Source organism: Balaenoptera acutorostrata, chromosome 2 (assembly GCF_949987535.1).
Source record: "Balaenoptera acutorostrata chromosome 2, mBalAcu1.1, whole genome shotgun sequence".
In the NCBI taxonomy this organism is placed as follows: domain Eukaryota; kingdom Metazoa; phylum Chordata; class Mammalia; order Artiodactyla; family Balaenopteridae; genus Balaenoptera; species Balaenoptera acutorostrata.
This window is the reverse complement of record NC_080065.1, coordinates 37,973,271-38,001,206: the sequence shown is the minus strand read 5'-3', so window position 1 is coordinate 38,001,206 and position 27,936 is coordinate 37,973,271. Positions and strand designations below refer to the sequence as shown.

At 40.5% G+C, this 27,936-nt stretch overlaps 1 protein-coding gene across 2 annotated transcripts in view; it reads left to right on the top strand.

Moving 5' to 3' along the window:
• The first annotated feature begins 2,375 nt into the window (after positions 1-2,375).
• Positions 2,376-27,936, top strand: part of OXCT1 (3-oxoacid CoA-transferase 1) — a 137,854-nt gene continuing 112,293 nt past the window's right edge. The window contains exons 1-7 of one of the 2 annotated variants that reach the window (XM_057540656.1): positions 2,376-2,573; positions 6,496-6,604; positions 8,709-8,799; positions 14,140-14,275; positions 17,580-17,729; positions 22,883-22,989; positions 25,402-25,462. In XM_057540656.1, coding sequence (XP_057396639.1) covers positions 2,496-2,573; positions 6,496-6,604; positions 8,709-8,799; positions 14,140-14,275; positions 17,580-17,729; positions 22,883-22,989; positions 25,402-25,462 — 732 coding nt within the window. In that variant the 5' untranslated portion in view covers positions 2,376-2,495. The remainder of the gene's footprint in view (positions 2,574-6,495; positions 6,605-8,708; positions 8,800-14,139; positions 14,276-17,579; positions 17,730-22,882; positions 22,990-25,401; positions 25,463-27,936) is intronic. The other variant, XM_007195526.2, reaches the window with a different exon arrangement.

Below are 27,936 nucleotides of genomic sequence, written 5' to 3'. Positions count from 1 at the left end.
GAGCGTGTGAGCTCTGTAGTTTGCAGCACGCAGTCTCTCTGGTTGTGGGGCGCTGGCTCAGTAGTTGCAGCAGGTGGGCTTAGTTGCCCCGCAGTATGTGGGATCTTAGTTCCCCGAACCAGGGATCAAACCCGCGTCCTCTGCATTGCAAGATGGATTCTTAACCACTGGACCACCAGGGAAGTTCCTCTCCCAAGTTTTAAGAATGTGGAAGTTAAACTCTACAATACATGAAGAAAAGTTTCCAGAATATGATATATATCTGTCACAAATTGCCCCTAAAACAAAGGGGAGCAATTCTTACTAGTTCAGAAAAATTCGGATATTTTTGGGGTTTTTTACTTTTATTTTTAAAAAGTTTTTATTGGAGTATAGTTAATTCACAATGTTGTGTTAGTTTCAGTTGTACAGCAAAGTGAATCAGTTGTACATATATTATACATATATCCACTCTTTTTAAGATTCTTTTCCCAAATAGGTCATTACAGAGTATCGAGTAGAGTTCCAGATGTTTTTAAAAAGTAGATTTTACAGAGATTAAAATTGAAATGATTGTGGAACCAGAAGGAAAATCCGACAGAAAAACTTTTCTATAATTTGTTCAAGTTGAAGATACTCATATTTTATTTAAAAAGTACAAAATGGAGTCATAGAGTCACCAAAAAATAATACAGTGTGTTTTGACCGTTGAGTAATGAGGCTGATTTTTTTCACGAGATTTAGGAGTCACATAGAGTATAAGACTGAAAATGTGTGTCTTTTCCTCAGCCAGGAGCAACAGAGTGAGACCAGCCAAGAAGAGTGAGTCATATGACCACGGTTTGACACAGTTGCCAATGCTGTTTTCCATTTCATGTGTCCTCTGGAAGGGTGAAAGTGGAAAAGCAGACCCAGTTGTGAAGTTTAGCTTTGTCACATTCTGCCAACTACCATATGATGGCATTATATGCTGTTATTAGGACTAGCAATGGGACTTTAGTTCTAATACCTAAATTTCCCCTCTATCCAAGTTCTTAAAATGTGTTGAAAATAGAGAGCATTGTGAAGTTAATTTCTCCTTATGTCATTGGACAGTCTAACTTGGTATTTTGTTCTCTCAATGACTTTAATTAAAATTATACTAACACAGCAATGTAAAGCAATTATACTCCAATAAAGATGTAAAAAAAAAATATATATATATAGTATTCACAGGAAAAAAATAAAGAATTCGGAGTTAAAAAGAATACCATGAAAGCGCAGTGCTTTTATAGAAAGAATTTAAACTGGACTGATTGTCCACTGTCTCAGTATACTTGCTAAGGAAGCTAAGGACTCATTTAATTTTCATGTTAGCTTTGCTTCAAAAACTAACAGCCACATTCCCAGGACATGGCCAGCCCTTAATCAAATAAAATGTTTATTGATTTTCCACTTGGTCCTTCCACTCAGCTGCTAAGTGCATAGATGGTTCTGAAGAAATCAGACTTTGACTGAATGTATGTGTCATATCAATGCACCACTGCCAACTTGAAGAAACTTAGAGTAACGCCTAAGATTTATTGAGTGTTTATAATGGGGCCAGAAGTTTTGCATGAATTACCTCATGTAATCTTCAGGACAGATCTGAGTATTACAAGCAATTTTAATTTGCAGATAAGGACACAGGCTTAGGAAAGTTATGAAACTTGTCTCAGGTCAGTCAAAGGGATACACAGCTGTATGTTTGCCTCTGCTGAGTAATCTCTGGGGTTTCTGGGACTCCAGTGCCAGAAAGATCCTGAAAAATGCAGACGTGGATGATACGGATGGAAAAGAAGGTGTGCTAAAATCAAGTCCCAGAGGCCCAGTCCTAATCTTGCCTTCCTGACCAGGGACAATCTTGACCAGGCCTGTCTGATCACACTTCAAGGAAGATGGCTCGTGGCAGGTTCTCAGAGCAAACATAACTCTACACAAGCCAGGGACAGGTGTGGGGAGAGGGGACTGAGAAATGGAAGACGTGGGAACGCTGTCCAGGCGGGGGGAAGAGAGGCGGTGGGCCTCCAGGCAGGTACCCCTTTGCAGCCCACACAGATGCCAGACACTGACATAAAAAAGTAGCAAGCTCCGTGAGAGGCCCTCCTGCGCCGCCCGAACGCTAGGCCAAGGCTTATCCCTGACCTTGGTTAAGACAGATACCCGCGGCAGCTCAAAGCCGAGGGGCTGCTGCGGCAAGTGCGCGCAACACGACGGGCTGGAATACGCCCGACGCGAGGAAGCACCTGAGCGCGGCCGGGCCGGGACTTTCCCCGCGACCCGCCCCGGCCGCGGGCCCCTCCCAGCATCTCTTCTCCGTCAGCCGGAGCCCGGCCCCGGAGGTCCCAGGACGTCACCGAAGCGCGATTGAGCCTCCAGCCCGCCCCCTGCGCGCCTTCCTTTTCCTCCCGTTCGGTGACGCGGAGGCCCGGCCCGCGCCTGCTGATACACTCACACGCTCGCTTCGGCCCGGCCTGCGCCCGCCCCCCAACCCAACCATGGCGGCTCTCACACGCCTCTCCTCCCGCCTGCGGTTCTGCGCCTCCGCCCGCCGCCCCGGGGGCGCCTGGTCCAAGGTAAAGTGCGGGTGAAGAGCAAGGCCGCGCGTCGAACGAGTGCGGACGAAACCCCGAGTGGTGCCAGCGTTTTCTCCTCTGCCCGAACCCACCCGCTCCAGTCCGGGAGCCGGCATCCTGGGCCCCGAGACGTGACGACGCTTTCCTTGCCTGGCCGCTCTGCCGCATGGCCTCCTTGGCTTGGTTCTGCACCTGCTTTCCCGATGGGGCGAAACGAGGCAAAGGAGCGCGCGGAGAGGCTGCGGGGCAGGAAGACGCCTGGCAACGCCGCCGCGCCCTTCGGGGCTCGCTCGCGTCCTCCCGGGCACGAGTCTCCGCTTTGCGGGCAGCCTTCTGGGAAGGGGCTCTGGCAGCCGAAACGGGACGAGGAGGGTTCGCTTGTTTAAAGGGGGCAAGGGGCGACGGCTGTAGCTGGTAGGTTTGCGCTCCGATTTGGGAATCTCGGGGCGGGGGCGCCTCTAGAGGCCCGGAACCCAGCGCTGGGCTAGCCAGGGGTCGGCTTGAGTTCACCGCCAAGGGGATGGAACGCTGCGCCCCACCTCCCGGATAGGGCTGCGCCGCACCTCGGCGGTGGGAACGGGAACCCGCACCGGAGCCCTTGCCTGGCGTTTACCTCCCCACGCGGAGGAGCCTGTAGAGGATAGGCGGTGGCTAGAGCGCGGGCTTCGGGAGCCGGCGTCCCTTCTTCCGAGGCTCCTTGGGATTTCCGATTTCAAAGCCTTTTGCAAACCTTGTTCCGCCTTCACTGCAAACACTTCACGAGTGGTAGTATCCTGAGGCATTCGCGCCGCGATTGTTGGCTGACGTGTAGTCTTTTTTTGCCCCATGCTCTGTCCCCACCTGTAAGCCCACGTCCCCGGTGCGGTTCCTATTCCGAGTCCTCGGACAGGACCAGAGCTCTGAGTCTTGGAGGGTGGCTTACCTCGGCTACGTCCATCACCACGGGAGCCTTTTCCTTGGAAGAGACAAGGAAAAGTGATGTTTTTACTTAGCAGCGTTTTGAGTAATAGTTCCGAGCTTGAAAGCGTGCCTTGCACACTTGTGTACTCACAGGGAACTCCTGCCCCGCCCCATTGCTCTTCCTTCTTCCCCACGTCCACTCTCTGAGAGCAGTGAACGCAGAGGGGCCACCAAGCCCCGTAGGTAAGTGCTAGGATGATTTAGAACTGGAACGGTTTACTCATAAATGCTTCTTAGGAAGCATTTTGATAATTGCAGATAGCTTTGGATATGTAAAGCATTATTAAAAGGGAACTCGACCTTCAGTCAGATTGCTGTGGGCGCTGAAACTAATGCAAATCAGGACACAGCGATATCCTTGGGCCAAGGTCAATATCATTCCTTCTTTTGGCAGTTACTTATTTGCCTAAGTGTAACTTACTCATTTTCTTCAGTATATTGTTAAACTATTCCCGAAACCCAGCAAACCTCTTCTTAGATGGCCGAGCTACAAATTACGGGTTTTTCTGTATCTCATCTCTCCTTTCAGGTTTGATTATCATAGGTCCAACTCCAGCTTCCCTGTGTTCCTTCGGCGCTTGGCACTTAGGGCTCTTACTGCTTATTTAGCCCTTAAATCCTTACCTCCTGCTTGCGTTAACTGTTAACACTTGTGTACTTGTTTAACTTTTTAATGTGTGTACATTGTCTTCATAACCAGATGAAATTTGCAGAGACCATATTGTATGCCTTATTCTCTGTCTCTCTCAACATTACACACTACCCTGCATAGAATAGACACTCAACACCTTTCATAGGTGGATGAGAGAACGCTGTGGGAAACTTATGTGGTAACCTTGAGAATTTTTCTGCTAAACCTACCCAACAGGTAAAATGAGATAGGTTTTTTTCTTTTTTCTTTATGATAAACATGTCTTTCAAACTCGAGTTTGCATCAGAATTACCTGGAGGCTTTATTAAATAGATTGCTGTGTTCATCCCCAGAATTTCTGATTTAGTAGGTCCTGGCTGGAGCCCCATACTCTGCATTAATAAGTTCCCAGTTGATAATGCTTCAGGTCTGAAGACTGCACTTTCAGAGCCATTGCCATTGACTTCGACTAAAATAGACTGTTGACTTAAAAAATATATATATATGCACAACGTGAGAGTTGCGAGTTAAGTTTTATTTGGGGCAAAATGAGGACTGCAGTGCAGGAGACAGCGTTTCAGATAACTCTGAAAAACTGCTCGGAGGAGGCGAGGGGAGGGGCCAGGATATTTAGAAGTTTTGCAACAAAGAGCAGGTAATTGGGAACGTCCAAAGATTGTTGTTAAATAAAGAAAACCAGATTATCTCAAGTTAAGGAATTTAGCACTTTTTTTCTCTGTGTGGGAAGATGCGAGAGTCCGGGCTCACTGAAATCATTCCTTTGATATGCACCTCAGCTATCTGGGGCCTGTATTTTCACATCCTGAGTTTCCTCAGGGCTCACTTCAGGGAGTGGCTGCAGTCTGATGGCTGCTAGATGGTAGGTATTCTTTTCAGCCCTGAGTTTTTTCAGGGCTCATCAGCTCACATTGGAGGGCTTGCAATCGCTGGTGACTGTGACATTCTTTGTTTACTGATATGGCAGGAAATATTCAATTTCTCAGCCTACTTATTCAGACTATCAAACTTTTAATTTCTAAGATTAAAAATATGTTTTTGTATGTATGTGTGTGTTAAAACAGAATCAAATAACTCCTTGCTACTTGAGGATAGGGAAGAGGAGAAAGCTGTTTGTAACTCAAGCCCTTTCCTTTCTGTCCCCGCCTCTACTTATTTCCCCGTGTTTGGGCAGTGTGCCAGGGTATACCACGCTTCTCATCTGACCTTGGCCAAGGTTGAAATTTAAAAGGACAAAGGTCATTTGGGCAACCTATACCTTTGCAGATCTCATTTGACTTTAAGTATAGTTCTCTTAAATTTTCTTTTGTATTAATTGACACTTTTTATGAAAGGAGTTTTTGGAGGAAGAAAAGAATGACAGAGCTCATTTTTGCTGCTACTTTGACCCCCTCGGGTTCTCTGTCTGGGAGACTCTGATAGGCCGTGGATGTGAGCTTACAACCTCGTTGGGCTGGTTAAGGGGCAACATCTCTGGAGTCAGGTGTCATTCTCTCTACTCCCTCTCTTTTTAGGTTGACTATATAATGAGAATAAAGGAGAGAGGATGTTGAGTATGAGTGATTGATTGCAACACAATCGACTTTATCATTTTTTCCTGTCCATATTGTGGATGAAGTGTAAAGAGGGAAACAGTTTAAAACTGATGGTGAATGCTCGCTAGATAGCCTGATTTGCGACAAATAGTACACTGGGGTAAGACTAATCATGCCTCTCTTGCAGGTAACAGTTTGCTACTTTTCTCCAGCATCCATAAACTTCAGGCCCCTTAGGGGAATGAGTTTTTTGGTGTGCTGTTCTTTACTTGTCTTTTCAGGAGGCATTCTTTGACACCCAAGATTGGATCAGGGTCCAAATATGTAGTATTTGTAGTATTGAGAGCAACAGTTGTGTCTTAATCCTTACTATCGATAGATTGAAATAAATAGTGCAGAACTTGGCATATAAATTTTGGCACAGTAAATATTTGTTGATTGTGTTGCTACCAGAAATTGATGCTTGATGACACCGATATTGTGAATTTGCGTCCCAGGATACAGGTTATCTACTTTCTTTCACTCTTCTGAGGGGCCGCAAATGACACAGAGTTTTCCTTATATAATAAAAGATATTGATCATAAGGGGATTCTGGTGATAATCTGTGGATAGAGTATGTCCATCCTACTCTTAAGATGAACTACTTACAGCCCAACTCTTTCAAAGATGAGCTAGTGAAATTGTATAGATTAAAAATTGAATACATCGCTATACATGGAAAGCAAATGCATGTTTCCAAATGTTTATTCACTTAAAAATGTTTTTTATATGTTTTAGGGATGTGTTTGCTACTTTTCAACCAGCACACGTCGCCATACCAAATTTTATACGGATCCAGTGGAAGCGGTAAAAGACGTCCCTGATGGTGCAACAGTACTGGTTGGTGGTGAGTAATAGTATTGTTTTTCTTTTTATGGTAACAGCCTTATGTTTTTAGCAAAGCAGGGAAATTACAATGGCAAAGTATGTAGATTAGAAATGCCACTTATTTTATTACTTAGTTAATAAATGCCAATTATTAGAAATGCCAATTATTTTATTACTTAGTTAATAAATGCCAATTATTAGAAATGCCAATTATTTTATTACTTAGTTAATAAATGCCAATTATTGGAAATGCCAGTTATTTTATTACTTAGTTATTTATTCATTATCTTATTTTTATTTATTTATTACATATTATCTATTTTTTATTACAGTGTCCCCTTCCTGAAAGCTTAGCAAGGTTTAGCACTTTATGTTTTACCTTTTCTTTCCTTTTGTGTTTCTTTTTCTATTATTTTGAAAAGCTGACGCCTTAAATGGTGGTGTCTTACTAGTAGCTTTGAAAAATCCCTAGATTCTTGGGAATTCATTGATCGCATCAGCCCACAGCCAGCCACTCCTTTTGTTCCTCCTCATTTTATGAGTTTGAGAGCACATATGCCTCTATCTGTTAGTGAGTCTCCCAAGTTCTTTGCTTCTCTTTGTTTGGAATGTCTTTTAGCACCACTGTCTCGCACTCATTAAACTTGCTGCCTAATTCTTATATTGTACATTTCTTTGGATTTCTAGGCCTTGGTCACAAAAATCAAGGCTTATTTTTAAGGCTGCTCTTCATTCATTCATTCATTCAACTCAGCAGTCATTGAACTTTAGACCCAATACCATTTGAGGAATTGTGGAAGATGTAAAGAAATGAAAGTCATTGGCTTAGGCTTCTAGATCTGCAAAATCTACTCAGACATATAAAACAAACATGCTTGAAAAAGTGACTGTACAAAGGTTCAATTTTAAAGTGGGAAAATAATAGATATGTAGCTAAGTGCAAGAAGAACAACGTGTAGCCGTATTAACACGTTGCACTTGGCCTTATACTTATGAATCAAGACTTGACAGTGACGTCTGGTACTATATCACGATGTAAAACATTTGGATACAGCTGTATGACCATTTATTTTATTTTTTTTGAGGTTTATTGGTGCTTTTATTTGCCAGTAGACTTAACCAACGTGGCCTGCAAACTTTTTTGATCTAAAAGACACATTTTACATCACAATCCAACAAACACACACACGTATAAAGTATGTATACATATATAAGTGAAACAAAAGTTTTGCCAAAAATGTCTATCCTGAGTGTTAATTCTTCTTTTTTTTTTTTTGAGACTTTTTTTTAAAGCAGTTTTAGGTTTACAACAAAATGGACAGGAAGGTACAGAAATTCCCCATGACCCCCCTCCGAGCCACACGTGCATAGCTATTATCAAGAGTGGTAGCTTTTTTCTTTTTTCTTTTAAATTTATAAATTTATTTATTTATTTATTTATTTTTGGCTGTGTTGGGTCTTCGTTTCTGTGCGAGGGCTTTCTCCAGCTGCGGTGAGCGGGGGCCACTCTTCATTGCGGCGCGCGGGCCTCTCACCGTCGCGGCCTCTCCGTTGCCGAGCACAGGCTCCAGACGCGCAAGCTCAGCAGCCGTGGCTCAGGGCTTAGTTGCCCCGCGGCATGTGGGATCTTCCCAGACCAGGGCTCGAACCCATGTCCCCTGCATTGGCAGGCAGATTCTCAACCACTGCGCCACCAGGGAAGCCCCTTTTTTCTTTTTTAAACCAGGGATGAACTGCCTTGGCACATCATAATCAACGAGTCCACGGTTCATCTTAGGGTTCACTTTAACGAAGTGAATAGTGTTGCATGTTCTATGGGTTTGGACAAAAGTATAATGACATATATGCATCATTATAATGTCATACAAAGTATGTCACTGCTCATAAAAACTTATGTACTCTGTGTATTCATCTCCCCCCTCCCCTCAAATTCCTGGCACCAGGAATTTGATCTTTTTATTGTGTATGACTATTAAGTTGCTGAGATATGCCTGTGCATTTTGCTTAGTAGGTCTAATAATGTGCTGGTATATTTTCTTTTTTATTAAAAAGAATGACACATACATTTCCCTAAAAGAACGTTACCCTCTCCACAAATTGTTTATCTTTTTGGCTCATTATAGGTTTTGGGTTATGTGGAATTCCAGAGAATCTTATAGGAGCTTTGCTAAAGACTGGAGTAAAAGGACTAACTGCAGTCAGCAACAATGCAGGGTAAGCGTGCATTTTTAAAACAATTGGCTTGAAAGAAATGACAGTCCTCCATGATATTGAAATGAAGTCTATCAGTGAAATGAAAAATTTCCCTATTGACAAGAGCAATATGCTCAAGGATCAAAAGATAATGTTTATTGGGACTTCCACTGCAGTCCAGTGGTTAAGACTCCGTGCTTCTGCTGCAGGGGGCATGGGTTTGATCCCTGGTCAGGGAAACCAAGATCCTGCAATGAAAAAAAAAAAAAAAAAAAGTATGTTCAAATTGAGTCCTTCATTTTAAAATTTAAAGATGTTCCTTTATGTTGTATGTTATTGTAGATCTTTATTTATAAAGGAAGATGGACATCCATTTGAAATCTGTTTCAAGTCTTTTCTTTTGGTTATGCCCTTACCCTAGATGATACATAAAGAATACCATCAATCATTACAAATATTGCTGGTCTTGGTAAAAGGAGGAGGGTGTGCAGCTGGCACTTAAGACAGTAGGCTCACATATCAAAATGGTCAAAACTGAGTCATAAAATTTTAATGATGAATGGCCTGCATATTAAGATATATTTCGTTATCAAGGAAAAAGCTATTTTTGTGCAAAATGGTAAACTGTCAGCTCTCTTTTAACAATGAAAGACTTTAAAGATCTTAAAAATTAAAGAAATTAACTGAATTGGCAGTTTAGTCTGTTATCATAAATGCAATTTAGAAGAAACTGCACAGATTATTTAGGAAACAAAACTGGTCTACATTTGTGCTCATTTTTTCCTTTGCTGAGTTTATTTATGCTATTATTTTCATTTGGAAGGCTCTCCACTTCTCTGCCTATCCACATCTTTCCCATCTTACAGAAGAAGCCCTAGCTAATTATAGAACTGCTCTAGCCTTCATTGATCTTTCCCCTTTCTGAATTCCTTTGGAGATGGTTAGCCTTTCTTTGTGTACTGAATTGTATTTATTATCTCTGATGTATATTACAGGCCAATCCTGTTACTTGGAGTAGTTTTCTTTTTTCTTTTTATTTATTTTTTGGCTGCTCCACGCTGCATGCAGGATCTTAGTTCCCCCACCAGGGATCAAACCTGCGCCCCCTGCGGTGGAAGCGTAGTATCTTAACCACTGGACCACCAGGGAAGTCCCTAGAGTAGTTTTCTGTTTCCTACTATGCTTAGCCTGTAGTCTCAGAATCACCAAGAGTTGGAGTTGGATGGGATTGTAGAGATCATCTGTTCCAGTTCCCTCATTTAACAGGGGAAACTCATCTGTAATCAGGGAAGTAACTTGTTCATGATCACTTGATATTTCTTAAACACATCCTGTGCCCTTTGAGCTGACTTTATATTTATTAAAAATACTTTTGATTATCAGTACTTGGTTGGGTTTTCCTGTTAGCTCAGTGCTTACAAGGAGTGGTGTAGATCAATGTAAATTCTCGATGCAGAGTAGGTACCGATAACCTACTTCGTTGAACTCAAAGAAGGCACTTTGCACACCCTCATTGGCAGTTGATTCTCATAATTAGAGGAGTTTAAATCCTTGAGGTCTATAGGGATGAGGGCTTTGTTTTGATCCTTAGAGTCAGATAAATGAGGACAACTTAGCATCACTTTATTGGAGAACCAACGACATGGTTTGAGTTGTTGGGTAAATGTAGAAAACATGGAATTAGAAGTAGTGGTTGTCACCAATATGTGGAATCGAAAAGAATGATACAAGTGAACTTATTTACAAAACAGAAATAGACTCACAGACATAGAAAACAAACTTATGGTTACCAAAGGGGAAAGGGGGCAGGGGAGGGATAAATTAGGAGTTTGGGATTAACAGATACATACTACTATATGTAAAATAGATAAACAAGGACCTACTGTATAGCACAGGGAACTATATTCAATATCTTGTAACAACCTATAATGGAAAAGAATCTGAAAAAGAATGTATATGAATATATAACCAAATCACTTTGCTGTGTACCTGAAACTAATACAGCATTGTAAATCAACTATAAAAAAAAAAGGAGTAATGGCTATTTCTTCTTTAGAAAAAGACTCCATCTATATAAGTTCTGCCTGAATTGGAAGTCTTTCCCAAGCTCAGGATTCCTGATTGTCTGCTTTTGTTTTATTTGCTTTTAATGATCACTAAGACCTGTTGGCCTGAGGTACCACTTACTTTGCTACGGAGTAGTAACTGTTAGTCTTGATACGACAAACCCTACCTTAGGATCGTTCAGATGAATTGATACTTTGATATGGATTGATTAGGAAGGCAGGAAAATTGCAGTTGTTCCTTTGATTTTTGGAAGACTTTGACATATGAATTACAAGCCTGTATAAACCAAAAGTTTCATGATATGCTATATAGCAACCAATTAAATCACAGAGCCAAGGGAAGGATAGGTGTGCTATATTAGTTATTTTCATTTCCTCGTGACAAGGTAATTTTGGATTACAGTTCTTGAAGGTGGGGATTTAGACAACTCCAAGGGCAGCCCCACTTCCATGTAGAAGACTAATAAATACTGACAGGTAATATGTACACCAGTCCTCCCTTATCCATGATTTTGCTTTATGTGGTTTCAGTTACCTATGGTCAACCTTGGTCTGCAAATATTAAATGGAAAATTCCAGAAATAAACAATTCATAAGTTTTAAATTACAGGCTATTCTGCGTAGTGTGATGAAGTCTCAGGCCCTCCTGCTCTGTCCTGCCCTGGATGTGAATCATACCTTTGTCCAGTGTACCCCTCCAGCTGGTCACTTAGTAGCCACCCCAGTTATCAGATCCACGGTCATCAGATCCACTGTTGCCGTATCCTCGGTTATCAGATCCATGATCTGTATCGCAGTGCTTGTGTCCAAGGAACCCTTATTTTACTTAATAATGGCCCCCAAGTGCAAGAGTATTATTTTTTATTTTTTTTAACATCTTTATTGGAGTATAATTGCTTTACAATGGTGTGTTAGTTTCTGCTTTATAACAAAGTGAATCAGTTATACATATACATACGTTCCCATATCTCTTCCCTCTTGAGTCTCCCTCCCTCCCACCCTCCCTATCCCACCCCTCTAGGTGGTCACAAACCACCGAGCTGATCTCCTTGTGCTATGCGGCTGCTTCCCACTAGCTATCTATTTTATGTTTGGTAGTGTATATATGTCCATGCCACTCTCTCACTTTGTCACAGCTTACCTTTCCCCTTCCCCATATCCTCAAGTCCATTCTGTAGTAGGTCTGTGTCTTTATTCCCATTTTACCCCTAGGTTCTTCATGACCTTTTTTTTTTCCTTAGAATCCATATATATGTGTTAGCATACGGTATTTGTTTTTCTCTTTCTGACTTACTTCACTCTGTATGACAGACTCTAGGTCCATCCACCTCACCACAAATAACTGTTTTGTTTCTTTTTATGGCTGAGTAATATTCCATTGTATATATGTGCCACATCTTCTTTATCCATTCATCCGATGATGGACACTTAGGTTGCTTCCATGTCCTGGCTATTGTAAATAGAGCTCCAATGAACATTTTGGTACATGACCCTTTTTGAATTATGGTTTTCTCAGGGTATATGCCCAGTAGTGGGATTGCTGGGTCATATGGTAGTTCTATTTTTAGCTTTTTAAGGAACCTCCATACTGTTCTCCATAGTGGCTGTATCAATTTACATTCCCACCCAAGAGTATTATTAACAGTGGAGAGCTGTCTCCTCCAGCCCTGGGCCTGATGGGATGAGGGGAGGGGGCTGTTTGTACCCAGAAGAAAGCCTTAGGGAGAGGGCTATCCAATGTGCTGCAGCCTGCCAGGGAGAGAGCCAAGGGAATAGATGTCCTGCTACCATTCTCCCCTCACCCCCCCCACGCCCCTGGTGGTGCCTTACACTGGCTGAACCCAATCAGCAGTGGATGGGCCCAATCAGAAGCCAGAGGGCAGGGCACCCCACGATTCAGTCTACACAGGGCAGCTGCCCCAGGCTAGAGGTTGGAGAATGGATCCAGAGGGACACATAGCAAATATCCAGCATGAAGACTTGATGATTTTTATTTTTATCACAGAGGAGCCAGTGAGGAGGGGGAAAGTGAAATCAAGCAATAAATTCATTTGACAAATGGTCAACAGATGTTTATGTAGAACCCTATCTGGAGGAAGAGTTTCCAAGAGAGATGGAAAGGCCAGTTCAAGGCCCCTAGACAGGATGTCTGGTGTGTTTGAGGGACTGTAAGGAGGCCAGCAGAGGTAGAGAAGTGAGCAAAAAGGAAAATGGGAGGAATGAGGTCAGAGGTGTGAAAAGGCATCCCATCCCATCCCAGGGGCCCTTGCAGACCACTCTAGAGACATTTGCTTTTACTCTAAATAAATGGGTACCAAGGCAGGGTTTTGAGCAGAGCAGTGACACGATCTGACATATTTTATTTTATACTTGTATTTTTGGCTGTCATTTTATGAGGAGATCGTAGCAGGCAGGAGTAGAAACAAGAAAGGTTACTGCAGTATCCGGGCAAGAGATGGGCCAGTCCCAGAGAGGGAGTGAGAAATGCTCAGATTCTGGATAGATTCTGAAGGTAGAGTCAGGATTTTCCAATAAAGTTGCTGTGGAATGTGTGTGTCAGAGATCACACCATGAATTTTGTTCTGAAGTAGTGAGGATGGGGCCGCCATCAGGTGAGATGAGGAAGGCTGCAGATCGAGCTGAATTGAGGGGAATAGAATTGTTTACCTGAAGAACTGAAGGCCTAGCTAGATATTAATTAGCAGTAGGTAAAAAACAAACAAAAAACGTAAAGCATTTTGCGTAATGTTTTGCAAGAGCGACTTTTTAGTGATTTGTAGCCCTCTAGTGGACAAGTGTATTATCAATCTTCAGGGAATTCTCACATCTCAAAAATGTACTCTTGAAAATACTTGTTATTTAGGCTTTAGTTTTCTTTTGAACCAAGTAAGAATAAATCATGCAGGTATTTCTTTTACACCCATGGTGGGTGGGAAATGTTATTAGATTCAATAGTGGAAGCTAGGACTATAAAACAAGTCTATCAGGAGGTTGACAGTTACCTGTTACTTGAACTACTTTAAGGTATTCATTGTGTCAGGACAGTTGGGGGGAGGTTAGAGGCTTGGAAATGATACATTCTGAGAATTAGGAAAGAGTTAGTTGAGTGGGAATGGCCACTTGGGGGCATGAGAAAAATGAGGAGGGAGAGTGAAGTCGAAGTTGGGAGAAAAGGAGGTTGTTAGGAGAAATGTGAGTGGTTTGTCATATAAAATTTCAAGTTTTTGAATGTAAGTGATATTAACGTTCTATCAGATGTCCCTTTGATTGTAAGCTGCTTGCATTTTCCTTCTAGGGTTGACAACTTTGGTTTGGGCCTTTTACTTCGATCCAAGCAGATAAAACGCATGATCTCTTCGTATGTGGGTGAAAATGCAGAATTTGAACGACAGTATTTATCTGGTGAATTAGAAGTAGAGCTGACACCTCAGGTAAAAAAAATTCTTTTTTTTTTTTTTTTGTACAATACTAACTTATTTTAAAATTTACCTTTTTCCTCCTAGAAATTTCATTGTGTAAGAGAGGTAAGGTAGAATGCTCTTTTGCCAAACCAAGGAAATTTGTCTACAGGTCACACCTCTTGATTGCTAGAGGACTAATATTTTGTTGCAGTGCACTGAAAAAGAAGGTGAAAATATCTAGGCTTCAGGATAAAATTTTAAGTTTGGCACTATAATGTATATTTCACTGGAGCGTGCAAAAGAAATTGCTGGAATGTTTAAGGATTGTCCTAAAAGTCAATTCCTATGAATCACAGAATTAGAAATTTGTGGGGAATCTGGTCTTGCTGAGACATAAGAAAGTAAAGGCCATGGAGGGACTACATCACAGAGTAAGTGCCGGGATCAGAGCCCAGGTGTCTAGAGAGCTGACGCCATTACAAAGGAAGCAGTGATTGCAATTAATCTAGCAAGTTTCTCCTCACTTTATACACCATTACCTCTCCTAACTGATTGAAGAGTTTGTCCTGAGCAAAGTTTTTGAAGCCATATGAGTAAAACAAGGGTCTACAGGTTGTATGCATTACTCTTCCATTTTGACATGGTCTGCCTTCATGTCTGAAACTGAGCCCACCACTCTGCTTTATTTTTGTCAACAGAGTGTATTATTACCACTGACTTCATCAAATTGGTAATAATGTAATACAGCAGAATTTTTAAAAATTCAATCATTAAATCACTGTATATGCTTATCTGGAGAGAACAAGCATGGGAGAACTGTTTTTTCTACCTGAAGCTTCACAGTGTTTTTCCAAGTCACACCTGATCACTCTACAGTGTTGGCACCTGTGCCTCTCATAGCATTACACATGCTTGATTTATCCAGTTTTCATTTAAAGTTTTTTGAGAATAACAAAAGGTGTACTATCTTCATCGCTTGTGCCGCTTTTACAAAATACCACAAACTGGGTGGCTCAGAGAAGAGAAATTTATTTCTCACTGTTATGGTGGCTGAAAAGTACAAGATCAAGGTACAGGCTGATTTGGTTCTTGGTTGGGGGAGGGGAGAGAGGGAGAGGGACAGTGAGAGGGAGAGGGGAGAACACGTGCAAGTGAGTGCTCTGGGGTCTCTTATTATAAGGACAATAATCCTCTTTGATCAGGGCCCCACCCTTATGACCTCATTTAACCTTGTTGCACTTTGGGGGTTAGGGCTTCAACATGCGAATTTTGGGAGGAAGGGGGAACACAAATCCGTCCATAGCATATACTTTTCATCTTCACATTATAGGTTGAGGTAACATATCCTTTGAGTTGTGGAGCTATTGAAAATTAACTTTTCGATTACCTTTTTTATCTTTTTTTGACTGTGCTGGGTCTTCGTTGCAGTATGCGGGCTTCTCTAGTTGTGGCACACGGGCTCTAGAGTGCATGGGCTCGGTAGTTGCAGCACATGGGCTTCTCTCTAGTTGTGGTGCATGGGCTTAGTTGCCCCATGGCATGTGGGATCTTAGTTCCCTGACCGGGGATCGAACCTGCGTCCCCTGCATTGGAAGGTGGATTCTTAACCACTGGACCACCAGGGAAGTCCCTGCCTTTTTTTATCTTTTGCATTATCCCTTATTTTGTCAGAGGGCATATACATGGGAAAGGAACTTCCTTAATATTTCTTTCACATTCTTCCTTTAAGCTGAAAGAAGTCAGAATTTCCTGCCCCAACTTAGTGGTGCATGAGTAAACATTGGCTCTGGGAACTCGTTTTGCAGCCTGAGAGCCAGGGAGGAAGTGCTGATGAAGTGGTAAGGATTAGGACTCCCTTGGGGGTTGGATGTGGGGTCTTGGTGGTACCTGCAGGGGGCCTATGTGGCAATAGTCGATTTTCATGCCTTTGCCCAGTTGGACAAAGAGGAGTATACTATTCAGGGAGGGTGGACATAAAAATATTTTAAAGTAGGGAGTGTTATTATGGTTGTTTTGATGATTTAATTTTTGTGGTTGTTATTAACTTAAAATACCCAAAGTGCAGGGAAGAGTCACCTCTGTCCATCAGTTAGAACAGAGAACCAGGTATCTGGAAGGTTTTCAGTTATGTCACAGGTCCATCCTTCCTCAGAATATCCCGCCTATTCCAAATGACTCAGTGTCTGAAATCCCAGCTGTTAGTCCCTTCTTTGAGTTTAGTATTTAAAGGCCCCAGTTCAAGTGGAAAATTGTTTTCAGGTTGGGACAATATTAACACACCATCATTAATATCTAAACCTAGGGAATTCCCTGGCAGTCCAGCGGTTAGGGCTCCGTGCTTCCACTGCAGGGGGCATGGGTTCGATCCCTGGTCGGGGAGCTAAGATCCCACAAGCCGCATGGCACAGCCAAAACAAAACAAAACAAAACAAAATCTGAACCTATTCTTACTACTGGTTAGCTAGTCACTTATTTAGTCTGAATATGATGTAGCTAGACCGTAACAAGACGTTTCACGTTAGGGAGCGTGTCAGGAAACGTTTGGGTCCAGAGTTATTACCGTGTGGGAAAACTGGGTGGAAAGGCTGGTGGTGGTGGAAGAGCTGGGGAAATTAGGTTTGAAATCACTGGTCCCTAGAAGGGGGACAAAGATGATCAGAAGAAGATACAAAAAAACTTTACCTATAGCTGTTCCTACTGTGAAACAAAATTTGAATCTCTCTTGGCTTTTTAAAAACCATTTTACCTGTATGTTATACTCTTTGTCTAGCTTGAATTTTTCCTTAGTTAGATAATGTAGTAGATAAAATACTAATGAGAATGGTTTAAAATAAATTCTAGATAGGTTTGAACGTTTTGCATTATTATTATATAATCATAACATTGTTATTAAAGATAAGGTTCAGGCCATGCCTACGTAGAGCACACAGTAAAACACAAAATTTAACTGTATGTTTTTTAATGTATACAGTTAAAGTTACATACTTCAGATTTGGAAATTGATTTAAAAATATTACAGATAAACTGATGTAGAATGTGATGTCAAGAAACCAGTGGAGACATGGAAGCTGAAAGCACTAATATACGAATAAGCAGTTCCATTAAGAATTAAGGATAGAGAGGTTGTTGTCTAGAAAGATAGTAACTGTTTTACATTGATAGTCTAGCCTGCGGTGTCAGCCCCGCAGTATGCACGAACCAGTATGCACTGCTGGGTGTGGTTTAGATAGATAAACACCTAGAAAACAGGGACGGTGCCTGTAAGTGTTTCTGTGTCTGCAGACAGAAGTGTGTTTAATGGACTTCTGATGCAGTGTTGTTTGCTCACTTGTAGGGCACGCTTGCAGAGAGGATTCGTGCAGGTGGGGCTGGAGTGCCTGCATTTTACACCAGCACAGGGTATGGGACCCTGGTGCAAGAAGGAGGGTCACCGATCAAATACAGCAAAGACGGCAGCATTGCCATTGCCAGTAAGCCAAGAGAGGTAAGAAAGCTGGATATCTCTATCAGCACAGGATTCCAGGTGGACTCAGTTGGGTAACTAAGTATAAAACCACACCTGTGTGAGAACAAACACTGTCATTCATTCCGTAATGTAAACACGTTAGGTAAAATTTCTAGCTAAAACTGAGCATCTGCTAGTAATTTAAATCACATAGAGAGACCAGAATAAATAAATGAGAAGAAAAGAATCTGTAATCCGTAGAAGAGGTGCAAGTCAAGATTAGTTTTATGGTAAGTTTTAAGAAATTTAGGAGCGTTTATAATTGCTGATTATGTTTATGTGGAAAATAGAGTAGATGTATGCTATATATGGTATTAAACTTCATGCTCAGGCCCCTTCTGGATGTGATTGAAGGGGGAGAAAAAAGCCAAAGAAATCACAAGTTTGTCTACAATCTTAAAAAGCGGGGACAGTTATAACTATATAATGGAAGAGGGTTCATATTATCTCCTTTGTCCTTCATTTTGTATACTGGACATATTTGAATAACTGAATAACTTAGTTTTATTTAAAGTGCTAGATAGGATGGGGTATCTTTATCCTGGGTAACTTCACTCACATATTAGAAAAGAATAGGGACTTACCTGGCAATCCAGTGGTTAAGACTTCGCCTACCAATGCAGGGGGTGTGGGTTCGATTCCTGGTTGGGGAGCTAAGATCCCACATGCCTCACGGCCAAAAAACCAAAACATAAAACAGAAGCAATACTGTAACAAATTCAATGAAGACTTTAAAAATAGTCCACATCAAAAAAATCTTTAAAAAAAAAAAAGAAAAGAAAAGAACTCTAGATATAGGTATTTGAGATACTCAGGTTTGAGCCAGTTTTTAAAATGACACAGGCCACCTGTATTTTTAGTATCTTTCCCTTCTCCCTGCCCACATGGCTCATGAGAGTTAACAAAGGTTGCAGAAATGTTGAGCTTATCTCTAGGGAAGCGAAAATTTAGTAAATCAAGGGCTTTTATCACCTTTCTGCTTATAGGGATGTTAGCTCTGCACGTCCGTGTCTTGAGGGAAGATAAAGGTCATGCCCTTGTCCCCTGCTGTCCAGCGTTTGTCCAGCAGCGTCCTCCATCTGGAGCTTTGCCTTTCTGATTAGAGTGACCTATATTGACTCAAAGCTTTTGTTAAAATTTTTCATACTCTATCTTTCTTCTTTCTTTACTGCCTAATTAGGTTTAAAAAGTTTTTGACAAAGTAAAGGACAGGAACCTAATTATTAAGATGGATCTTGGTTAATATAGATAAAGATGCCTGGCAAAATCGGGTGAATGCTTTGAGAGCTTGCTAGAAGTTACAGCATTAACTCTCCTGGTGAAAACATAAGATAGACTAGAATCTGTTCTGAATGCCTGGGTTCATTTCAGCCTGGAGTCAGGTGTAGGAATCTAGCAGTTTTGTGACTTTGTCTGCATCCCCTAGGAATACAACAATAATTTCTTGAAATGATTCGTGTTAGCTCTTTGTCGTCCTTGATCACGGTGGGAAGAGGAAATGAGTGAATTCCTTAGGTCAGTGATAGTTATTGACGACCTTCTGTTTGTCAAGCACTGGTCTAAGTGTGGTGGAAAAAGGGGTGTTCTAGACCAAGTGCCCCTGACAAGGGACAAATAGACAAACACACAATGTCAATACTGGAAGTGCTGTGAACACAAATCAAGTAGGGCAAAGGCAGAGAGGATGATGAGTGGTCAGGAAGGTGTGCTCCAGGCTGGGTCAGGGAAAACCTCTCTGAGCAGGTGACATTTGGTAGAGACCTGAATAAAATAGGGAATGAGGCGGGTGAAGACTATAGGTTTGTGCTCTAGTCAGAAGGAAGAGGAAGGACAGGGTCCCAGGGCAGGCTTGCCTCATGTGTGGAACAGCAGGGCAGTGAGACTGGAACAGAGGGAATGAGGAGAGAGTGGTAGGGTTGGAGGTTAAAGAGAGGCAGGAGCCAGACCACACGAGTTTGGCCTTTACTGAGTGTGGTGAGAGGACAACAGAGTGTTTTGAATATGGTGGGACAGTGATGGCATCTGAGTTACATTTTGGAAAGAGCACTGTGGCTGTTGGGTAGTGAGTTTTTTGCTGGAGACCCAACGGCAGAAGCAGGGAGACGGATGCAGAGGCTGTTGTATTAATCCAGGTGGGAGTGGAAGGTGGTTTAAGCACTGGAATTTGTGAGAAGTGGTTGCAATTGGGAAATATGTTGATAGTAGAGCCAACAGGATTTACCGAGTAAGAAAAGACAAGAATCAAGCATGCTGCTTATTGAAATGGGCCGAGCGAGGGGGTAATCAAAGAGCTCTGCCTGGACTTGGTGCTTTTGAGACGTTCATTAGCTTCCAAGGGGAGGTGTTCTGTAGGCTCGAGCTCAGCTCCAGGAGGGTTGAGAGCTGGGGTAGGAACTTTGGAGGCATCACCATGTGGTGTTTAAATCCATGGGACTGGGGCTGGAGTGTAGACAGAGAACAGCTCTTTTACATTTAAGGGTTTAGAAGAGGCCTGATATTGAAAGGTTGAAAAGAGGAAAAGGAGCAGCAAATAAGATGGGAAAGAGTGTCTAGTGAGTGGAGAGGAAACCCAGGGGAGTCCGGTGATTTGGAAGATGGGAACTTTTACAAAGGAGGGAGTGATCAACCGTGTCAGAGTATGAAGAGGTTGGGTAAGAGGACTGGAAATTGACTATTGGATTTGGAAACGTGGAGGTCATTGGTGACCTTAAACAGTGATTTTTCTGGAGAAGAAGATTTTTCTGGAATGGTGAAAATTTGACTGGAGTGGATTCAAGAAAGGACTGAAAGATGAGGAAGTGGAGACTCTGAAGTGCATAAGTCTTTTAAGTGAGTATAACAGCTAGTTTGACAAAACCAATTCCTCCCCTGTTTTAAAATTTTAGAATAGTGAACACTTAGCAACTGCTGATGTGTAGACCCTTCAGGAAATTAGATAACTGAAATAGAAAGAAACGCCAATGTTTTTACTTTGCCCTGGCTTAGCATATATTTAGATGTATATGTAGTTCTCTAGATCTGTGTAAAGGCCTCAACTATCATCTCTGGTGATGACTGAAATACATAAGACAAACTATATTGATGTGTAGGTTACAAATGTCTTTCATATAATTTGTCTAAGTTCATATTAATATGATCCTCATTCATCAGTGATTCCCTAAATTCATTCATCTTTTCCAACAGGAAAGTGGGATAATGTCTTTAAGGAAACTGTTCTTTAAGAAATGATTGTTTTAGTGCAAATCAAAACTACAATGAGGTATCGCCTTACACTGGTCAGAATGGCCATCATCAAAAAGTCTACAAATAATAAAATGGTGGAGAGGATGTGGAGAAAAGGGAACCCTCCTACACTGTTGGTGGGAATGTAAATTGGTGTAGCCACAATGGAAAACAGTATGGAGGTTCCTTAAAAAACTAAAAGTAGAGTCACCATATGATCCAGCAATCCCACTCCTGGGCATATATCTGGAAAAGACAAAAACTCTAGTTCGAAAAGATACATGCACCCCAATGTTCATTGCAACACTATTTACAATAGGCAAGACATGGAAGCAACCTAAATGTTCCTCAACAGATGAATGGTTAAAGAAGATGTGGTACATACATACAGTGGAATATTACTGAGCCATGAAAAGAAATGAAATAATTCCATTTGCAGCAGCATGAATGGACCTAGAGATTATCATACTAAATGAAGGCAGACAGAGAAAGACAGATATCATATGATATCACTTATATGTGGAATCTAAAAAATTGGTACAGATGAACTTATTTACAAAACAGAAATAGACTCATAGACATAGAAAACAAATGTATGGTTACCAAAAGGGAAAGCGAGGGAGAGGGATAAATTAGGAGTTTGGGATTAACATACACACACTACTATATATATATAAATAAGCAAGAACCTACTGTATAGCACGGGGAACTATATTTAATATCTGTGATAACCTATAATGGAAAAGAATCTGGAAAAGAATATATATGTATATGTGTACATATATATGTCTGAATCACTTTGCTGCACACCTGAAACTAGCACAATACTGTAAATTAACTATAATTTAAAAAAAAAAGAAAATTTCTTTTTTTAAACCACAGTTAAAGAAAAGTAAATGTACTGGAACTTTCTCCAGCTTTCTATAAAATGCATGCAATTTGTCCACTAGGGGGCGCAGTAGGAATGAAAATGGAGTTCGGCCTTCAAATGGCTCCCATCTTGTGTGGTGATGGAGAGAGGTATTGACGTTGTTTCCCCTCTTCGTTTCAATTCCCAGAGCTAAGTCCCCATGAAGAAAAAAGGAACAAAATGCCACGGCATAGTTTTGCTTTATGCGTCTTCTCCCCTCCCCTCCCATTTGGAGTAGAATTAAAAGTAAATAAACATACAAAAATCAATAGCCTTCCATTAGACCAGTAATGACAGAGAGAAGGTGTAATAGAATGAAATATAACAGTCACAGTGGTATCAAACACCAAGAAGCACCTATGAATAAAGCTGGAAAATATATACAAAGCTTTTTCTGAGGGAAAACTATGAAACTATTGAAGGAGGTAAAAGAAGACTTTAAAAAATGTAGGCCTATATTCTCACAGGTGGGAGGATATAGCGTATCAGTTCTCTACAAATTAGTCTACAAATTTTAGGAATCCCAATTAAAATCTCAACAGAGGATAATGGATTCATTAGAAGAGATGAATGGATTTTTATAACTACTTTAGGTAGGAAAACAATGCATTGCCCATTTCATGCAACTTACATGGTTTTCTGGGGTGGAGGGAAAGAGGGGCTCTTTTTCGTGTTCAGTATGTAACTTATTCACACAAATAATAAAGTGAGTGCTAACACACACAGTCTATGCCGTAAGCGTATGGAACTTTCAGTTCCTCACAATTACGAAGCTTCCTCTTGCCGCTGAGCCTCTGCACATGCTGCTCCCTCGGTGTCCTCTTCATCATTTTGACGAAGCCCTGGTTGCCTGCACTACTCTTCCTTGAAGTCTCAGTTTAGAGCTCTCCCTCCTTTTCTAACTAGGCTTGTATCCCTATTATCTGCCTCTGTCAGAGCAGGGAGCACAACCAAGCAAGACCTCTGCAGATCCTGACAATGCCCTCTTTGTCTCTTGCAGGTGAGGGAGTTTAATGGTCAGCATTTTATTTTGGAGGAAGCAATCACAGGGGATTTCGCTTTGGTGAAAGCCTGGAAGGCAGACCGAGCAGGAAATGTGATTTTCAGGTAGTATAATGGTTTTTTAAAATGTCAAATGTAGTGCATTTCAGCAACTTTATATTTCCAAAATTATGATTACAAAATGGATATCTTGATGTGTTTGGTATTTAAAAATTTATTTTAAAAATGGCTTAAAATGAAACACACCCGTGTGTGTGTATATAGGTGGGTGCAGAACCATTGCTGTGCGGTCATGCTGGTTTGATGCACTTGAGGGCGTCTCTTCTGATTGGTTGGTACCCATGGTGCACTGTTTGTTAACTATTTGAATCTGTATATCCTTGTATATAGTCACATACAAATTATTTTTACCCCTGTGTACTTTAGTTGCCAAAACTAGTTACAGTGTTGTGACATGCTTAGAAAATGTGACAAAAGCACACAATTTTATTTAATTTTGACAGTGTTATTTATATGCATTGTCTTAAAATGCCTGTTACTTTGATATTCTGGAAAAATATTGCTAATAATCACTTAGGTCCGTTCTTTTCCAGGCCTATTGGTGTCTTCTAGGAAATGCTTATAAAGATTATGTCTGGAAAGTTGGTTAACCTTAATAATGTTTAACTTTCATTCTCATTATCTAGATAGCCACAGATATTAAGCCACTTAATAGATTTCAATATCTTTTGATTACCCTAAGCATACTAAATACCAAGTTTTAGTCTCTTGGATTTAGGGATTATATAGCTGTTTTTGCAAATTGTGCCATGTTTGAATATACTCATAAAAGTTTTTCAAAATGTTTGGTCTTGAAGACGTCACCTGTTAGGTTGCAGAAATAATTGTCTTTCTCATAATATTGGCCTTTTCCTGCTTTTAGTTAGTGATATTTTTTATCTTTACCAAATGCAGCTTTGGCATGATCACAATTAAATTATCAGTGATCACTCTCATGTTTTTGTTCATTTCTGAAGATCTTCTATGACATTAATACTGTATTTGATTTCTTGAATTTAGCCAATTTTTTTGTTCGTTTGTTTTTGTTTTTGTTTTTTTGTCCGGGCCGCAGCATGTGAGATCTTAGTTCCCCAACTAGGAATCGAACCCGTGCCCCCTGTGGTGGAAGCGTGGGTCTTAACCACTGGACCACCAGGGAAGTCCCGGGATTTAGCCAATTTTTGATATTATAACTAATTTTGGCAATTACAGAGGACATTTTGAATGATGTCTACCTTATTTGACACCTTGATGTAATGCTTGCAAAGCTTAGTTTTTTTTTTTTTTTAAAGATTAATGAAATTGTATAGTAGCAAATGGAAATGAATTATTTAAAGTATTTCCATGAGTTTATCCTGTGCTTTATTGCCTGTTATCTAAAGACTGCACAAGGGCTATTCTGAGTACAGACCTTATGCCTGTAGTTTCTGCTCAGTAGCCATTGAGCTTTGATGTGAAATGAGAGTGCTTGTCGCCAGTGGTCAGGTGGCCTAGATTCTTAAGATACTGACTTCTAGGCTGACCTTCACATTTAGTGGGACAACTGGTATAGAGGTCTGTCTAGGCCAATGTTAGAGTGGGCGGACTCTGCATGCCTGCACCTCAGGCCACTCTGCCCTTGGAGCTTTTGAAGCTGGATGTCTGGTGGAATCCAACACGGTAACTTTGCAAAGTACACAAGGATTCCTCTCTTGAGCACATACCTATCCTTGAATCCAAGTGAAAGAAACATTGGTGGCACAAAGAGCTGTTACGACATAGCTGTGAATTATTTCTCTTTACCAAAGAATTTTCCCTATCAATTTACACTCTCAGAAACAAAAATACATTAAAATTTTTATGATTAGAGGAAGTGCATTAATTTAGGAATTTGGGAATGCAGAACCATCAGCAAAATTGGCCACTTCTTAAAATTTTACACCTCAGGGTCTGATGGGGGGGGGTGTAGCTTTAAAAATTTCATTAGAAGTTGGTTCTCCACACTGATCTTTACGACTCACAGATCAACCATGAATGATTCAGTTAATTTCAGCAATAGGTTTCTCTTTAATAGGAGTATAATTACTATACCTTCTCATAAAGCACTTGCTACTTTTCTTAATATTTTAACAAAAGCAAGTTTAGTGAAATATTTAACTATAAAACAAAGTGGTATCTCAGGTAAAAGACTTAGAGAAATTAGTTTTAGAGTAGATTTATTAATATCCATTTTATTTTTCTGTGTATAACTATGTTGAATATGAAAAATAGTCCCTCTTTCTCTTAACCCCATAAAAAGCTATATAATTGAATGAAGTGGCCATTGTATTGTTTTTGTTTATAAAATAGCTATAGAACTTATCGAAAATATGATACACTCTTTTAAAAAGATTCACAAAGTCTTGGTTTACAGAAATTCTTTTAATCTATAATTAAAGCTGAGAGAGACACTTCTTATTTTTGCCCTTCTTTCCCCACTTCCTTATTCCTCTAATGTAGGAAAAGTGCAAGGAATTTCAACTTGCCGATGTGCAAAGCTGCAGAAACCACAGTGGTGGAGGTAAGAGAAGAGGTTATTTCTGATTTCCTGTTGTTAATTTTCAAAGTTGATGTTATGTGTTAGTTCAAGAAAAAGTACAACGGTTCATTTGTTTTCACGAAGGAGGGCAAACAATAACCACTTTTTCATTTTGGATGTTGAAGGACTCTATTTAAATATATGATAGTTGAAGTTTTGCTGGAACATGAGCTTTCTGGTTAGCTACAGTCTCACTAGAACACTCTGTTTGGGAATCAAGCTATTAGGCTGACCAGCTCATAAAAGTCTTTTGGTATTTGAGAAAAGTGTACCTTCTTGGGTGAAGTCTCCAGATGAAATTTTTTTTTTTTCACTTTTTAAAAAAAATTTTATTTTATTTTTTTTATACAGCAGGTTCTTATTAGTTATCTATTTTATACATATTAGTGTATATATGTCAATCCCAATCTCCCAATTCATTCCCCCTGCTTTCCCCCCTTGGTGTCCATACGTTTGTTCTCTACATCTGTGTCTCTATTTCTGCCTGGCAAACCGGTTCATTTGTACCGTTTTTCTAGATTCCACATATATGCGTTAATATATGATATTTGTTTTTTTCTTTCTGACTTACTTCACTCTGTATGACAGTCTCTAGGTCCATCCACTCTCTACAAATGACCCAATTTTGTTCCTTTCTATGGCTGAGTAATATGCTATTGTAAATATGGAACACATCTTCTTTATCCATTCTTCTGTCAGTGGGCATTTAGCTTGCTTCCATGACCTGGCTATTGTAAATAGTGCTGCAATGAATATTGGGGTGCATCTGTCTTTTTGAATTATGGTTTTGTCTGGGTATATGCCCAGTAGTGGTATTGCTGGGTCATAAGGTAATTCTATTTGTAGTTTTTTAAGGAACCTCCATACTGTTCTCCATAGTGGCTGTATCAATTGACATTCCCACCAACAGTGTAAGAGGGTTCCCTTTTCTCCACACCCTCTGCAGCATTTGTTGTTTGTAGATTTTCTGATGATGGCCATTCTGACCTGTGTGAGGTGACACCTCATTGCAGTTTTGATTTGCATTTCTCTTATAATTAGTGATGTTAACCAGCTTTCTGTGTGCCTCTTGGCCATCTGTATGTCTTCTTTGGAGAAATGTCCATTTAGGTTTTCAAATGCCCATTTTTTGATTGGGTTGCTTGTTTTTTTAATATTGAGCTGCATGAGCTGTTTATATATTTTGGAGATTAATCCTTTGTTCATTGTTTCTTTTGCAAATATTTTCTCCCATTCTGAGGGTTGTCTTTTTGTCCTGTTTATAGTTTCCTTTGTGGTGCAAAAGCTTTGAAGTTTCATTAGGTCCCATTTGTTTATTTTTGTTTTTATTTCCATTACTCTAGGAGGTGGGTCAAAAAAGATATTGCTGTAATTTATGTTAGAGTGTTCTATGTTATCCTCTAAGAGCTTTATAGTGTCTGGTCTTACATTTAGGTCTTTAATCCATTTTGAGTTTATTTTTGTGTATGGTGTTAGGGAGTGTTCTAATTTCATTCTTTTACATGTAGCTGCCCAGTTTTCCCAGCCCCACTTACTGAAGAGACTGTCTTTTCTCCATGTATATCCTTGCCTCCTTTGTCATAGATTAGTTGAGCATAGGTGCGTGGGTTTATCTCTGGGCTTTCTATCCTGTTCTGTTGATCTATATTTCTGTTTTTGTGCCAGTACCATATTGTCTTGATTACTGTAGCTTTGTAGTATAGTCTGAAGTCAGGGAGTCTGATTCCTCCAGATCCATTTTTTTCCGCTCAAGATTGCTTTGTCTATTCTGGGTCTTTTGTGTCTCCATACAAATTTTAAGATTTTTTGTTCTAGTTCTGTAAAAAATGCCACTGGTAATTTGATAGGAATTGCACTGAATCTGTAGATTGCTTTGGGTAGTATAGTCATTTTCACAATATTGATTCTTCCAATCCAAGAACATGGTATATCTCTCCATCTGTTTGTGTTGTCTTTGATTTCTTTCATCAGTGTCTTATAGTTTTCTGAGTACAGGTCTTTTGCCTCCTTAGGTAGGTTTATTCCTAGGTATTTTATTCTTTTTGTTGTAATGGTGAATGGGATTGTTTCCTTAATTTCTCTTTCTGATCTTTCGTTGTTAGTGTATAGGACTGCAAGAGATTTCTGTGCATTAATTTTGTATCCTGCAACTTTACCAGCTTCATTGATTAGCTCTAGTAGTTTTCTGGTGGCATCTTTAGGATTATCTATGTATACTATAATGTCATTTGCAAACCGTGACAGTTTTACTTCTTCTTTTCCAATTTGTATTCCTTTTATTTCTTTTTCTTCTCTGATTGCCACAGCTAAGACTTCCAAAACTATGTTGAATAATAGTGGCAAGAGTGGACATCCTTGTCTTGTTCCTGATCTTAGAGGAAATGCTTTCAGTTTTTCACCCTTGAGAATGATGTTTGCTGTGGGTTTGTCATATATGGCCTTTATTATGTTGAGGT